Source organism: Xenopus laevis, chromosome 2L (assembly GCF_017654675.1).
Source record: "Xenopus laevis strain J_2021 chromosome 2L, Xenopus_laevis_v10.1, whole genome shotgun sequence".
NCBI lineage: Eukaryota > Metazoa > Chordata > Amphibia > Anura > Pipidae > Xenopus > Xenopus laevis.
This window is the reverse complement of record NC_054373.1, coordinates 148836139-148851887: the sequence shown is the minus strand read 5'-3', so window position 1 is coordinate 148851887 and position 15749 is coordinate 148836139. Positions and strand designations below refer to the sequence as shown.

At 40.4% G+C, this 15749-nt stretch overlaps 1 protein-coding gene across 1 annotated transcript; it reads right to left on the bottom strand.

Moving 5' to 3' along the window:
* Positions 1-7447: 7447 nt before the first annotated feature.
* On the bottom strand, positions 7448-11004 carry LOC121399661 (glycoprotein-N-acetylgalactosamine 3-beta-galactosyltransferase 1-like). Its single transcript, XM_041581196.1, has 2 exons — positions 10205-11004; positions 7448-7682 (listed from the first exon to the last, which is right to left on the bottom strand). Exons 1-2 carry the CDS (start codon positions 10910-10912, stop codon positions 7527-7529), a joined length of 864 nt encoding a protein of 287 aa, XP_041437130.1. The 5' UTR covers positions 10913-11004; the 3' UTR covers positions 7448-7526.
* Between the last annotated feature and the right edge of the window lie 4745 nt (positions 11005-15749).

Below are 15749 nucleotides of genomic sequence, written 5' to 3'. Positions count from 1 at the left end.
GTACCTCTGTCAGAACGAATGTGCTTCACGGGACCTCGTATTGCAATGAAGCGTCTCAGAGCGTTTATGAAAATTGAAGTGTCCATTGACTCAATGACTTCTATATGGACAGCTCGGATGGTCATACAAGTGAATATGACTGCCCAACGTTTACTGTTGGCATGACTTCCTCTCGTGTGACGTGTGGAGACAGACCAAGGGCCGAACACATCTAATCCAACGTTGGTGAAAGGTGGGTCTAAGCTGAGTCTGTCAGCTGGAAGGTTTGCCATCTTTTGTGTTTGCAACTTCCCACGGAGTTTACGACAAAGAATGCAATTGAAAATGATACTGTTAACGCATCTTCTTGCTCCAATTATCCACAATCCAGCCGTTCGCACGGCTCCCTCTGTAAAAAGACGACCCTGATGTTTGACTTGATCGTGGTAGTGGTGCACAAGCAAACTTGCAATGTGGTGGTGACCAGGGATGATTAGAGGATGTTTCTCTTCAAACTCTAATTTCATGCTTTTGAGACGACCACCTACCCTCAATAGGCCAGTCTGGTCAAGGAATGGGTCAAGCTTCCTTAGAGTGCTATCTTTGGGAACAGGCTTGTTTCCTCTGATACAGTCGATCTCTTTGGAAAAGGTCTCTTGTTGTACAGTGCGGATGATGACATATTTTGCTTTCTGAAATTCTGCTGCTGTGTAGACCTTCTGGCAGTGATGCCATCCTTTGCAGGTACTTACATTTGTAGATGCAGTATGTTTAAAGGAGTGAGCTATGTGGGTTAAGCAAGTGACAGCTCGGATGAGTGATTTCCAGGTTGAGAATCTTTTAAATCTGCTGGGTTTAAGTTGGTTGTCAGTAGTCGTTGTATGACATGTAGAAACTTGTGGACGAATTTCACCATCTGAGTTGGCATCTACTAGTTCAAATGTCTCGCTTTCAGGATTAGTTTGCTCTGTGTTGTAGAAGAATGTTGGTCCTGTGAGCCAAGACGTGTCCTTAAGCTGACTTGCGGCAACGGCTCTAGTTGCATGATCTGCAGGGTTGCAGTCCGTGGGTACATAGTTCCACTGTCCTGGATGAGTGGATCGTCTGATTCTGAGCACCCTGTTGCTGACAAAAACATAAAATCTTCTGGTTTCGTTATAAATGTAGCCTAGTACTACCTTGCTGTCTGTGTAGAATACAGTCTCTTTGAGTTCTATGCCGGTCTCGGTTGTGATGAGCTCTGCTAGCTCTACGGCTAGGACTGCAGCACAGAGTTCTAGTCTGGGTATAGTGTGTTCTGGGATTGGTGCCAGTTTTGCTTTGCCCATAACAAACCCAACGTGACATTGTCCATAGATATCCACGGTTTTAAGGTATGCTACAGCAGCTATGGCCTTAACCGAAGCATCAGAGAACACACAAAGTCTTTGGCTTTGTACCTCTGTAGAAGGTACCGGGGCATATGGACGTGTAACACAAAGGTTGTCGAGAGCCTTTAGGGAACTTCTCCATTCTCTCCATGAATTACCTTTGTCGGGAGCCAGTGGGGTGTCCCAATCGGATGTTTCCAGGGTTAAGTCTCTTAAAAGTGCTTTACCTTGTATGGTGACAGGAGCAGCGAATCCTAGGGGATCATACAGGCTATTTATTGTGGACAGAACACCTCTGCGAGTGAAGGGTTTTTCTTCTCTGTTTACTTGGAAGGCAAAGGTATCAGACTTTAAGTCCCACAGAAGCCCAAGGCTCCGTTGCACAGGTAAGGAATCAGCTCCCAAGTCTAAGTCTGTTAGATCATTTGAATGGTCTTGGGAAGGGAAGGCTTCCATCACTGCTTTGCTATTAGAAGCTATTTTGTGTAGCCTGAGGTTGGAGCAGGCAAGTGCTTCTTGTGCTCTTTTGAGAAGGCTGACTGCGGCTTCACTTGAGGGTGAGGACTTTAAGCAGTCATCTACGTAGAAGTCTCTTTCTACCAACTGTGCAACATCTGACCCGTACCTTACCTCACATTCCTGAGCAGAGCGTCTGAGCCCGTAAATTGCGACTGCAGGTGAAGGACTGTTGCCGAAGATGTGCACCCTCATGCGGTACTCTGTGATGTCTTTAGAAGGATCGTTATCTCTGAACCAAAGGAATCTCAGGAAATTTCTGTCTTTCTCTCTGACAAGAAAACAATGAAACATTTGTTGAATGTCAGCAATAAAGGCAATAGAGTCTTTGCGGAAACGAAGGAGAACTCCCAAAAGTTTGTTATTGAGGTCAGGGCCTGTGAGGAGAACATCATTTAGGGAAACACCTTTGAATTTGGCACTGGAATCAAAGACCACTCTAATCTGTCCTGGTTTCTTTGGGTGGTACACCCCAAATATTGGTAGGTACCAGCATTCCTCTGAGTCTTTGAGGGTGGGTGCTATCTCTGCATGGTTATTCTCAAATGTTTTTCCCATGAAAGAAAAGAAGTTATCTCTCATCTCTGGTTTCCTTTGAAAGTTGCGTTTGAGAGAAGAGAAACGTCTAAGGGCTTCCTCTCTGTTATTAGGTAAGCGTTGTCTCTGAGGCCTAAAGGGTAGAGGGGCGACCCAACTGTTTGAATTGTTTTTAACTAGTTCTTGTTCCATTATTTTTAGAAAGAGTTTATCTTCAATAGACATCGCTAATTGGTTGTCCTCTCTTGTTCTCTGGAACACTGTGCATCCTAAATGATCCTGATCACTGTCATGGGTGAAACTATCATCAGAAAGGTGGAGGGGTGTGTGTCCCAGGCTGGTGCTGTAAGGTTTTTCCTTTATTAGGAACTGGTTGTGGCATGGTGGGAAAATGGAGGGGCGTCCATTTTCTAATGTATTTGTGAGCATGCTGTTTACGCAGGCTGGTTTGTGTACACTTCCAAGGCAAGCGTCTCCTATTATGACCCATCCGAGGTCTAGCTTCTGGGCATAAGGTGCATTGTGAGGGCCGTTTATCTGGTCCCTTGCTTTGTGTACCCACAGGATATCCCTTCCAAGGAGAAGCATTATCTGAGCCTTAGGGTCGAGTTCGGGGATTAAGTGCATTATGCGCTTCAGGTGTACATGATGCTTAGCTATGTCTGGTGTAGGGATTTCAGATCTATTATCTGGGATCTGGATGCATTCTATTATAGTTGGTAAGGGTAGGCATTCCTTTCCGTCTTTGGACTCTACTTGATATCCAGATGCCCTTCTTCCTGCTGTCTCAACAACTCCTGAGCATGTCTTTAGAGAGTAAGGAGTGTTTGGGCCCTTGATTTTAAATGCATCAAAGAAGGCTGGCCAGGCTAAAGATCTGTTGCTCTGGTCATCCAGGATTGCATAGAGCTTAATGCTTTTATCTGTTTGGCCTGTCGGGTATACTCTGACCAGGCAAATTTTGGAGCAGGATCTGCCTCCTACGGCACCATTGCAGATTTCTGTGCATTGGGAAGTGATTTCTTGTGTGTTTGTGACAGTGCTATCTTCCTCCCCGCCATGCTTGCTGGCGCTCTTGGTGTAAGGTACAGTCAATGGGGCTGACCCAGGGTGTAAAGCTGTGTTGTGATGCGTGCTGTCACATTCTATGCATTTTACACTGACCTTACAATCCTTGGCGAGATGAGATGTTGATGAACAGCACCTGTAGCAGATGTTGTTTTCCTTTAGGAAAGCTTTGTGGTCCTCTATGGACTTCTCTCTGAAGGCTCTGCATTTCGGAAGGGGGTGAGGCTTCTGGTGTAAAGGACACTGCTTACCAGGGTCTTTATTCCTTGTCTCCTCATGAGAAGGTTCTGCAGATCTGTGGAAGGAATCTAAAGAGGAAGCATTAGTTTTGTGTACCGTTACTGCTGCTTTGCGAGTATTAGGTACTGAAGGGGTGGTATGTGGCAAAGTGAAATCAAAGCTGGGGTCATTTCTCATCTTGGCTTGTTGGTATACAAAGTCCATGAATACAGTGAAAGGAGGAAATGGAACATTGTGCATTTCTTTGAATTTTGACCCGTGTGCCATCCACCGTTCTTGTAAGTTATAGGGCAATTTTTGTACTATGGGGTTAACACCTCTGGCTGTGTCTAGGAATGCAAGCCCCTGTAAGTCTCCTTTAGCTTTGGCTACTTGTAGTTCCATTAACAAGTCACTTAATTCCCTAAGTTTTTGGTAACTTTTATTGGTTATTTTAGGGAAGTCTTCAATTCTCTTGAAGAGTGCATTTTCTACAACCTCTGCTGAGCCATAGCACTCATTAAGTCTGTGCCAGATCATTCTGAGACCAGTCTCTGGGTGGTTTATGTTGATGACCCTGATTCTTTTGGCATGCTCTGCAGACTCAGTTCCTAGGTATTTGATAAGGAGGTCAATTTCCTCACTGTATGAAAGGTCTAAGTCTCTGATAGTATTTTGGAAGGAGGATCGCCAGGCTCTGAAGCCTTCTGGGCGGTCATTGAACTTTTCAAGTCCCTTTGTGACTAGCTCACGTCGTGCAAAGAACTTGACAAAGTCCATTGTTACCTGGTTAGTACCAGTATAGTTAGGTGGTTGTGTATAATAGTGAGAAGGTGTTGTATAGTCATACCTGTCTGGAGGTTCTCTTTTAGGCTGGACTGTGACATACCGTTGTGACACGGCTGAGGAGGTAGGTGCAGGGTTAACCCTTGGCTTTGGTTCCTTGCTGAAGTGGGTGCTGTAAGCAGGATCACTTAGCTCAACGTGGTCTCTTTGGTGCCCTTGTGGCTTGCTGCTGGCCTTTGGAGGTGTATGACGTCCTTGGTCTGGCCCTGGAGCAGCATGTTGGTCTGGTTGTTGTGCTGAAACAGAATCTGTATCCTGTCTGGAGTGCTGGTAGACGTACTCTTTGGTGCGTTGTAGTGGATCTTGGGGTTCAATCTCCAGATCAGGCACTTTGCTGTATCTTTCGCTGTCAGGGTACACAATCAACTCCAGAGCATCTGCCTCTGCAATCGCCGCTGCAGCTTCTCTTTCTGAGGCCAGTTTTTCTAGGGATGCTTTTAAGCGTGCACTCTCTACCTTTGCCTCCATTTCCCTCTCTGCGAAGGCGGCACGGGCCTTTGCGGCTTCTGCTTTTGCGCGGGCAATGGCGGCTGCATTGGTAACAGATGAGCGATGAGAGGAGCCCGAAACTTGGGACCTGGTCACTAGTGAAGATGACTTCTTCTGTGACATTATGCAACACTGAATAAGCCTTTGTCTGCTTTAGATGTAGTGGCTTCTTTGTGCTGCAATGACTTGATAGCAGTGGCTGTATCTGAATCACTATAATATGCTGTTGTCTGCACTTGCAGCGTAGCTGGTTTAATCACTTGTGTGTCAGCTGCTGTTTTACTGCGCATGCAGTGAGTTATAGTTCAATCCCACCTTTGTGGTAGCGCTGTTTCACTGTTCTGTCCTCGCTACGTATTACCCTGGGGCAGTGTGTAGTTCGACATGCAGCTAAACCTTCCCACAATTCAATAAAGAGACTAAGCTTGGAGTCTGTAGATTTTACTGAATAGGCAAGTGGAATAAGGTGAAACTGTAATACAAACAGCAGAAAATATAATAAGTATGCTTGCAATGAACTATATAAAAACATGCAAATGAACATATAACTGCAGCATAAAATATATATACTGGCATAAATGTCTCTGTAGCAATGTCTCTGGGGGTTCTGGCAGCTGTGGAGGTGTTTTGGTGTAACTATTTGCTTACCAGCGATTCTATCATAAGGGAGATGCAGAACTGTGTGCTTCTTCCAGCAGCATGGTCTGTAAAATGGAGTCCTGGCTCCCACAAGGCATTGCTCTAGGTCACGTGGTGGGCGTACGGTAGCCTGATTAGTCCAAATTCTGCTATAAGCCTTATGGAGGTGTAGAATGAATATACAGGAAGTGACGTTGTGCACTTACAACAAGTGTCCAGAGGAGGGAGCTCCGAGCAAATCAATAGGGAAATCCCAAATATGGTAAAAGCGTATGCTGGAGACATGACAAGCACCGACAAGTTACGCAGTGTTTTAATATCAAAGTAGGCTTTTATTCAACCACATATATTAATATTACAGCAGTGGGGATACAAACAATAGTACAAACAATAGAAAAAATTGAATATCGCAATTTATCATGTACTGTCTCTTTAAAACTTAGACTTCGACCATTCGCCATCTAAAACCTGCCGAATTGCTGTTTTAGCCTATGGGGGACCTCCTAGAACCTATTTGGAGTCAATTGGAAAATACTTCAATTCGAATTTGATCTTACTTAGATTTGAATGATAGAATACAGCCTATTAAACCCTTATGTTTTTGTAATAGATTTCAGTTGGTCTTTTTTTATTCGAATTTTGAAGTTAAGAGTTAAGAGAGGGCTTGCAGACTTGTGTCAGCACTTTAGGAGAGAAATGCTTTCTGGCAGGCTGCTGTTTTTCCTTCTCAATGTAACTGAATGTGTCTCATTGAGACATGGGTTTTTACTATTGAGTGTTGTTCTTAGATCTACCAGGCAGCTGTTATCTTGTGTTAGGGAGATGCTATCTGGTTACCTTTCCATTGTTCTTTTGTTTGGCTGCTGGGGGGGAAAGGGAGGGGGTGATATCACTCCAACTTGCAGTACAGCAGTAAAGAGTGATTGAAGTTTATCAGAGAACAAGTCACATGACTTGGGGTAGCTGGGAAATTGACAATAGGTCTAGCCCCATATCGGATTTAAAAAATTGAATATAAAAAAATCTGTTTGCTCTTTTGAGAAATGGATTTCAGTGCAGAATTCTGCTGGAGCAGCACTATTAACTGATTCATTTTGAAAAAACTTTTTTTCCCATGACAGTATCCCTTTAAAGATAGAAAGTAGCAGTAAATTTATAATACAGCTGCAAATAATGGAATTAAAACAACTGTTTTTTACTAATACTGGAGCATATCAGAAATAAGAGTCAAGAAATCAAATGTAAAATACAAATTGCATTGAATTATTAACAATATGTAATATTAAATAAAACTTCCCATAAGATTGTGTACAGGTTGGAACAAACAATAAAAAGGAGCATTGTAATACAAAAGAAAAATGAAGAAAAAAAATGAAGCACAAATAGAGAGACAATGGATGTTCCCCTAAAATATATATATTCATATAAGAAACAAATAATCATTAAAAGCATTCATTGTGTTTATCTGTTCATGGTTGTTTTAAGGTGGTGGCAGTCGTGGCGATTCTGGGATTCGCCCATCAACAAATCTCCTCTGATTCGGGCGACTAATCTCCCTGAAATGCCTTCCCATCGGCTAGAATGGAACTCAGATCGCTTTGTTTTACGAAGTCATCTGAAGTTGCCTTACGAGGAAAAATAGGTTGGTAATTAACATGTTGGCTTATAAAAGGAGCTACAGTCTTTTGATTCCATACCAGTGCTTCTAGTGTTTTATTCAAGTAAAATCTGTGTTAGAAAATGGGAGAAATTGACGCTGCACCAGTCAAGGAGTCAGGGTCTGCTTCTGCTATAGTTATGCCAATGCCTTGCACTGCTGAGCAATAGTGTACCATTCAGCATTTGTGCCTCAAAATATTAACATTAACTTACATTTGCAGTGAATTCCGGAGGAGGAGGCTGGTAACGATACTGGTATCCATATGCCCTCAGGTGGTACACAAAATATTCCAAAGTGTACATCATTTCAGGAGTGGTATAGTGATATGATATTGCAAGGTCTGAGCAGCATTGTGGGCCCTAAGGATAAGAAAAACAATATATAAAATGCTTTAGGAGAATGCTCGGGACCTGGAGCTTTCTGTAATTTGGATCTTCGTAACTTAAGTCTACTAGAAAATCATGTAAATATTAAGGGGCACATTTACCTAGGGTCGAATATCGAGGGTTAATTAACCCTCGATATTCGACCGTCGAAGTAAAATCCTTCTAATCGAATATCGAAGTCGAAGGATTTTGCGCTATTCCTACGATCGAAGGAATAAATGTTCCATCGAACGATTAAATCCTTCGAATCAAACGATTCGAAGGATTTTAATCTATTGATCGAAGGATATTCCTTCGATCAGGAAATTGTTGTTGGCCTCGGTAGGTTTTAGGTGGCGAACTAGGGGGTCGAAGACATATTTAAAGAGATAGTACTTAGACTATCGAATGGTCGAATGATTTTAAGTTCGAATCGTTCGATTCGAAGTCGAAGGTCGTAGTCGATGATCGAAGTAGCCCATTCAATGTTGAAGTAGCCATATTCGACCATTCGAAAATCGAACTATTTTTCCTCTATTCCTTCACTCGAACTAAGTAAATGGGCCCGAAATTAACCCAATAAGCTGGTTTTGCTTCCAATAAGGATTAATCTTTATCTTAATTATATCTTAGTTTGGAAGTACAGAGAAAAAGGAAATCATTTTTAAAAATATGGATTATTTGATTATAATGGAGTCTATGGGAGACAACCTTTCTGTAATTCGGAACTTTCTGGATAACGGATCCCATACCTGTATTACCATATACTAAGATATATGAGATAAAACAGATACCATGAAGTAATGGGATAAGGTGAATATTCTCTCACAAAAGGAACCTGGAATATGTACTCACTCTTTAGGCCTTTGTGAAGTTGAATTCAGAAATATTCAATGATCAACATTTTGGTCTCCAATGAAAACTTTATGACTGCAGTAATAACATTATCTATTTTTTTTTTTATTGTGTTGGATATGTCTATAAACCCATGATACAATATTATTCTTCATTGCATTTGCGTTAATAAAGGCACTAAACTGCTAAACTGTAATGTAGTTGCCCATAGCAATCATTCAGAAATAATTCATCAGTGTATTACCAGGTAGATCAATATAGACATCTGATTGGTTTCTATATTCAACTACACTTACACATATTCGGGGAGCCAATGATTTCATATAATACTTGCCTGTCTGCCATTTGATGCTAAAATCAAATCAAAGAAATCTACAGAGCTCTTAAACAGAATGAAGGCTGCATGAATACATTTAATATTAATACGTGTCCATGATAACTTACACTTAACAAATGTCACAGGTTGAAAAATTTCAACTTTAACTCAATTGCTCTGTCTATTAAAGTTCATCAAGGCTCTCTAATGGGCCCTCTGCTGTTCACACTCTACACTAATTCAGTCATTTAGTCTTCAGTACCACCTTTATACAGATGACACCCGAATCTACCTGTCTATTCATGACCTCACTACTTCTGCCTTTCCCCCCTTTCAGCTTTCTCCTCCTGGAAGTCAGAGCACCACCTAAAACAGATTCTTTCTAAAGCAGAATTAATTTCCCCTTTACCTCAGGTTTCACACACACAGTAAATAACATTTCCTTTCAATCAAACACAGCGGCATGCTGCCTAGGAATTATCTTAAAGTCTTTTACACTGCACATGCAAAAACGTGCAAAATTACGTTTCTTTCATCTACGCAACATTGAGTATGACCCTACCTCTGTGCAAACACTCAGAGCACCGCAAATGAGCTGGCGAATGCAAACACTGGCGCATGTTGCGCATGTGTGAACACGGGGCATGTGCTGTGCCGCACATCGTTTTGGGGATTGGCAAATTAGGGAAATGGGTCGGGCCTTTATTTTCCCAGTGTCCCGCCGGCCCAGTCTGACCCTGTGCAAATGTTCCAATATATCGCCTTTCACAACTCCAATCTGTTCTGCTGCTGCTAATTCATTCATCTTGTCGCTCTACATTAGCTGCTCCCCTATGTATATACCTTCACTGGCTCCTATTCTCCTCTTGAATCAAATTCACACTCACATTTATGGCCCTTAACCATTAAGCCCCTCCCTATATCTCAGTTTCCAAAATACATTCCTTTACCGAATCCACGCTTTGTTTTTGACCTTCACCTCTCTTCTCCTCTCATCACTTCAGACCCATTCCCAACTATAAGACATCTCTTGTTCTTCTGCCTGTCTCTGAAACTCCCTGTCTTGAGTTATCGGATTTTCAAACTCTTCCTAAAAGCCCACCTTAGAGAAGCATATTCAAAACATCTTTACTGAACAGACATTAACCTCATAAATCATATATTTATAAATCATATATTTATATTTCCTTATATTTATTTCCACATGTACCTAACCCTCTGAACCTTTTTTTAACTCTGTAATTCATGTTAAATTATTGTAAGACCCCTGTTTATTATAAATTAATGTAAAGCACAGCAGAACTTGCTGTTGCTAAATAAAAAAAAGTGTGATGATGAGAGTCACCTGTATAAGAGGATAATAGCAGTAATTCCAGTATATGGAGGATTCAGTGTAATGGGTGGTTATATGGTTCTCTGGTGTAAAGGGATGAAAGGTCTCACGTTTGTTCAAGTCTCTAGTATCCCCAGGTATAATTCCTAGCTTTTCCATGCACTGACCCAGGGCAAGATCTTCCACATGAGATGTGTGAGTGCAGACACCAGTACGGAAAGCTTCAACAAAACGTTTTGGGGTTTCCTTACTTAGTACATAACCAGCTCCACCACTCGTGTAACCTTGGTTAACAAAAGGTTTAAAGCGCTTGCCAAGATAGACAGGTTCTTCAGGGGTGTAGTTGGAGAGAAGAAACCTCAAGTTTTCCATCACTACATAGGTGTCATCATCAGCCTTCAAGAACCAGTCTGCTTCATCCAGATGGTTCTGGTGTATGTACTGGAAAGCTTTTATTGTCTTCCAGTAGAGCTCGTCTCTCCCTTCCTTAGTGCCCAGTCCAATTGCTGGAAAACTCTCATTGGCTGTGGAGCTCATAAATAATGTTCTGTTGCAGTGTCGGGTCCAAGAGTGCTTGAGATGAATGGCTTTTGTTAGCAAGTTATTTGGTGAAGTCATTATCCAGCAAAGGACTCTGACCTTTCTAGAAAGATTCTCATGCATATTGTTATCTGAAGACAAAAACAGTAATTCATATGTCAGATACACCCGATGGATCATAAATCAAGCAAATCCAAAGATTATTGGTAACACAGCAAATTACACAGAAATATAAATATGTTTAAATGAATAGTTTATCAATAAATCAAGGATTTTGCTATGGGCATCTGTAAATATCAACATTTTCACATGATCACTGAATTGAATCTGGCCCCAGGTTTGATAATCTCTACCATTTTCCTCAATATTACTAAGATACTTGGAAGAATTCACCTACAGTTAATGCTCAAGTAGCATGGTTGTCTGAGTTATATGTTTAAATATCAAAGAAGGTGGGTGGGTAGAAAAAGTTGTTTGAAAAAACATCCATCAAGTTCAGTTTTATAGTCTTAAAGAAACCTGTTAGCTGATTCAGGGAAGGTGAAAAAAACAATCTCAAACCCCCACAAAAAGTGTATAACAAACATATAGTTCTCCTATCATTAATGTTAATCACATGCATGCAAATGTGCAGTAGACAGTAGGAATGTCCCTCTCTGGATCCACACAGGGTAAACCATTAACTCAGGAAAAAGCATTACAAGGGGTGCACCAGCCAGATTCTAATAACAGTGACATATGCCAATCTCCAACAAGAGTATTAAACTACTTAGAAACTACTTAGAAACATACAGATAATAGCACAGAGAGCATTTTAAAGATAGGATTAGCCAACCGAGTGTGTTGAAGATGTTGAATACAGTATAATTGTTTTTAAAGGGGACATGATTACACTTTACAAGTACATTAGAGGATATTATAGACAAATAGCAGGGGACCGTTTTCCCATTAAGAAGATCACTACACCAGAGGCCACCCCTTTAGACTAGAGGAAAAGAACTTTCATTTGAAGCAGAGTAGGGCAATGAGGTTGTGAAATGCACTGCTGGATGATGTTGGATGTTTTCTTGGACAAGTATCATATCCAAGGCTATTGTGATACTAAAATCTACAATTAGTATAGATATTGGTATATACTGTATAGTTTATGTGTCGTATGGAGGGGTCGTGGTAGTGTGTGTATGTATGGACGCTGGGTTTCATTTGGAGGGGTTGAACTTGATGGTCTTATTTCAAGACAATTTAACTACGTAACTATGTAACTAGAAGTATTCACTTATAGATTAACTCGTCCCCAGCACTAGTGGATGTTCACATTGTTGCTTTACACCAGGAATCTCCTATACCACTTGAATCCCTATTCTGGCAGGTGACACTCAGGGATGCTAACCCTTCTGATGTCCTTGTTGGAGGCTTTGGCTGCTCTAATAACTACCCTGATTCTATCTCTCCTAGGGGCAAATTCACTAAGATTCGTAGTTGCGCCAGCGTCCGATTCGCCGCCAGGTGTATTTTTGCCAGCGCTATGCAAATTCACTAAAAACAGGGGAAGCGTAAGGTTGCGAAGTTGCACAAGCGTTAATTTGCCAGGCAAAGCGAAGTTACCCTAGCGATGCTTAATTTGCATACGGCGCCAAATTGAAGTTACAATGGAGGTATATGTAGCATCACTACACAAGTCTGGGAAACCTTCAAAACAGCAAATAAATTTTTTATTTTGCCCTACACATGTGCCCACTGTATAGTTAAGTTGCCATGAGTTAGGAAATGTAGGGGGGAAGGAGGGGAGCCCCAAAAACAAAATTTTTCGATCTTTTTCAGCCTATCACCCATAAAAAAAGAAAAAACGCTTTTTTTGAAGCAATCCCTATCTACTCTATTGCTCTTTGCCTGGTCTGAGGTGGCGAAGGAAGTCTGGCGTAAAAGGTAGCGTTCAGAAAAATGCGCATGTCAATGAATTTGCATAGTTACGTCCGTTGCGCAAATTCTCCAGGCGTAAGGGTGTGAAGTAACACTAGCGAATTTACGCCAGTGTCCGTTAGTGAATCTGCGAATTAACGAAAATGCGCTACGCTAGCGAATTAACGCTAGCGTTAGTCGATTCGTCCTTTAGTGAATTTGCCCCCTAGAGAGAGCTATTACAGATATTCTGTCTATTCCTACTGAGGTCATCCTCCACCTCAGCATCACCCACCCCCAGTAAGTGGACTGAGCACATGATGTCTTTCATTGTAACACCCCTTACTGACTACAAAACTTTCATGGAAACATTTTTGACCTGGATAGGGAATCAGCTCCCCTCCCTACTACAAAACAGGACCAACCCTTACCTGGCTTACCCATACGGGGACTGCCTGAAGAAAAATTGTTCAGAACCTTTACCCTCCTACTTTTATACAGTTTCAGTCGAGTGCCATGTGCATATACAGTATGATAAATTAGCTTCTTATCATACCTGATACTTGAATGAAATTTACATGAATCTGTTTCCAGGGTCTTGGATGTTTATACCATTTAGAAACCACTGAGACATTGCTTGTCATGTATAAAGTAAAGAAGAAGCCCACTGTGAAACCAAGGAAAAAGTAACAGCTCCTTAAAAGGGAACATGAAAATGTCATTGTAAATTCTGAAAAACAAAAGATGGAAGAGTATACAAATTAGATCTAATGGTGAGAATAGGAGTGAGACTAATGAGAGAGGTTATTACGATAGGGAAAAAAAACCATAGGGGTCAGTAAGAAAATAGAATTAATTATGACACAGTTGCCAAGAGTGTAGAAAAAGTCATGGATGATGGACATGAGTCTGACAATAAATATATACTGTAAAAAAACAAATGGCAGTTAAACAAGTTAGATTCAGTAATCTTCACACAGATGGAGACAACTCTCAAGAATATGAAAAAGACCCTTTGTAAGAGCAAACTAAATTTCATTAACTGAGGGTCTTCTTCACTTGGCAATCATTTACTATTTATGAAAATAGGTGCTGTTGAAACCTGTTAGCCTGTTACAGAATATCTCAAGAGAGACATAGATATCAGGACTGAATCACGGATATTTCTGTGAGCTCTATTGTAATCCCAGGTTGCTGGTCTTTCAAAAAGTCTTTTAATCATGAGCATATTTTGTAAGCAGGCTAAACAGATTATTTGTCAGACTAGACTTTTTAAAGTAACATTGAGGGGCACATTTACTTAGTTCGTGTGAAGGAATAGAATAAAAAAAACTTCGAATTTCAAATGATTTTTTTTGGCTACTTCGACCATCGAATTGGCTACTTCAACCTTCAACTACGACTTCGAATCGAGCGATTCAAACTAAAAATCTTTTGACTATTCGACCATTCGATAGTCGAAGTACTGTCTCTTTAAAAAAAACTTTGACCTCCTACTTCGCCACCTACTTTTGGTCGTAGAAAAATCGTTCGATCGATAGATTAAAATCCTTCGAAACGTTCGATTCAAAAGATTTAATCGTTCGATCAAACGATTTTTCGTTCGATATTCGAAGTCGAAGGATTTACCAACATTTTTGGTGCTTGTCCACTGCTGATTAATCTTAGCTATTTGTTAGAATTCTAAAGGAGGGCTCTATCGTTGAGATTATGAAGACAAACAAGATAAGTGAATATGATTGCAGGAAAGGGAGTGGAAAAGTTTCTACAGGGCAATAAAGGAACAGAAGAAAATTCTAGACTGTGAGGCTTCACTGCGGGCAGCAGTGAATTATTATTAACATGTATTTTTTAGAGCGGCAGCATATTGCGCAGCACTGTGATATATATATATATATATATATATATATATATATATATATAATATAACAAAGAAGGGAAAGTTGTGCTCACCACTATTTTTTAAAACCATTAGGCGGGGGTGCAATGAGGGTGTGACCACAAAATACATATAGACAAATACAAGATTCCTCTGCACTCAACCCATTATCAATATATTTAAGACAGAGACATTTTGTACATACTGCTACTAGAAAATGCCTTACCCTTTAAACAACACAGGGATTGTTTGTCCATATATTGCAATATATTTAAGCTGGTCAACTACGTCAAAGTCATCCCATATCTGTCCAGTCCTATGCTCAATTTTCATCTGATTCATTAAGAATTCTATTGCTTCATTATACATTTTGCACAGGGACTAAGTTTTACCTGCAACTTACTTGCTTTCAAAGTAAAACTCCCAAACTTGGCTGCCCTTTTATTGGACACCAGTGTGACATTAGGTTGTAGCTCCCACCCTTCCCAGCTATAGTCAGGTGATCCCACTGGTGTTTAATAAAAGGGCAGCCAAGTTTGGGAGTTTTACTTTGAAAGCAGCTATTAAGCTGCAGGTAAAACTTAGTCCCTTTGTAAAATGTATAATTAAGCAATAGAATCCCATAGAAATGAATGGAATGTGGGTGTGACTTTTCTGTAGTTGAACTCTCTCACATTATGCCCGAATTAGAAAAAAGTGGGAGGAAATGCAGAGATATGGAATGACTTTGACGTAGTTGACCAGCTTAAATATATTGCAATATATGGACAAACAATCCCTGTTTTATTTAAAGGGTAAGACATTTTTCAGTAGCAGTATGCACAAAATGTCTCTGTCTTAAATATATTGATAATGGGTTGAGTGCAGAGGACTCTTGTATTTGTCTATATGAATTTTGTGGTCACAGCCTCATTGCACCACCGCCTAATGGTTTTAAAAATTAGTGGTGAGCACAACTTTCCCTTGTTTGTTTTATATATATATATATATATATATATATATATATATATATATATATATATATATATCTATATATATATCTATATATATATATATATCTATATATATATATATCTATATATATATATATCTATATATATATATATCTATATATATATATATATGCAACCGAGAGTCAAAATGAACTGAACAAGGTTGAGAGGCGTTTTTAATGCACTTGTGTCTCCTAACACTTGGGACACTACATCAGGTGAAATACATTTGTAAGACCCTATGTGA

Excerpts from the sequence above, each read along its gene's own strand:
- LOC121399661 (XM_041581196.1), bottom strand. The coding sequence starts at position 10,912 with ATGATCCATCGGGTGTATCTGACATATGAATTACTGTTTTTGTCTTCA. Across the intron at positions 7,683-10,204 it reads GCTATTATCCTCTTATACAG|GGCCCACAATGCTGCTCAGA; the intron begins GTGACTCTCATC and ends TCTTATCCTTAG.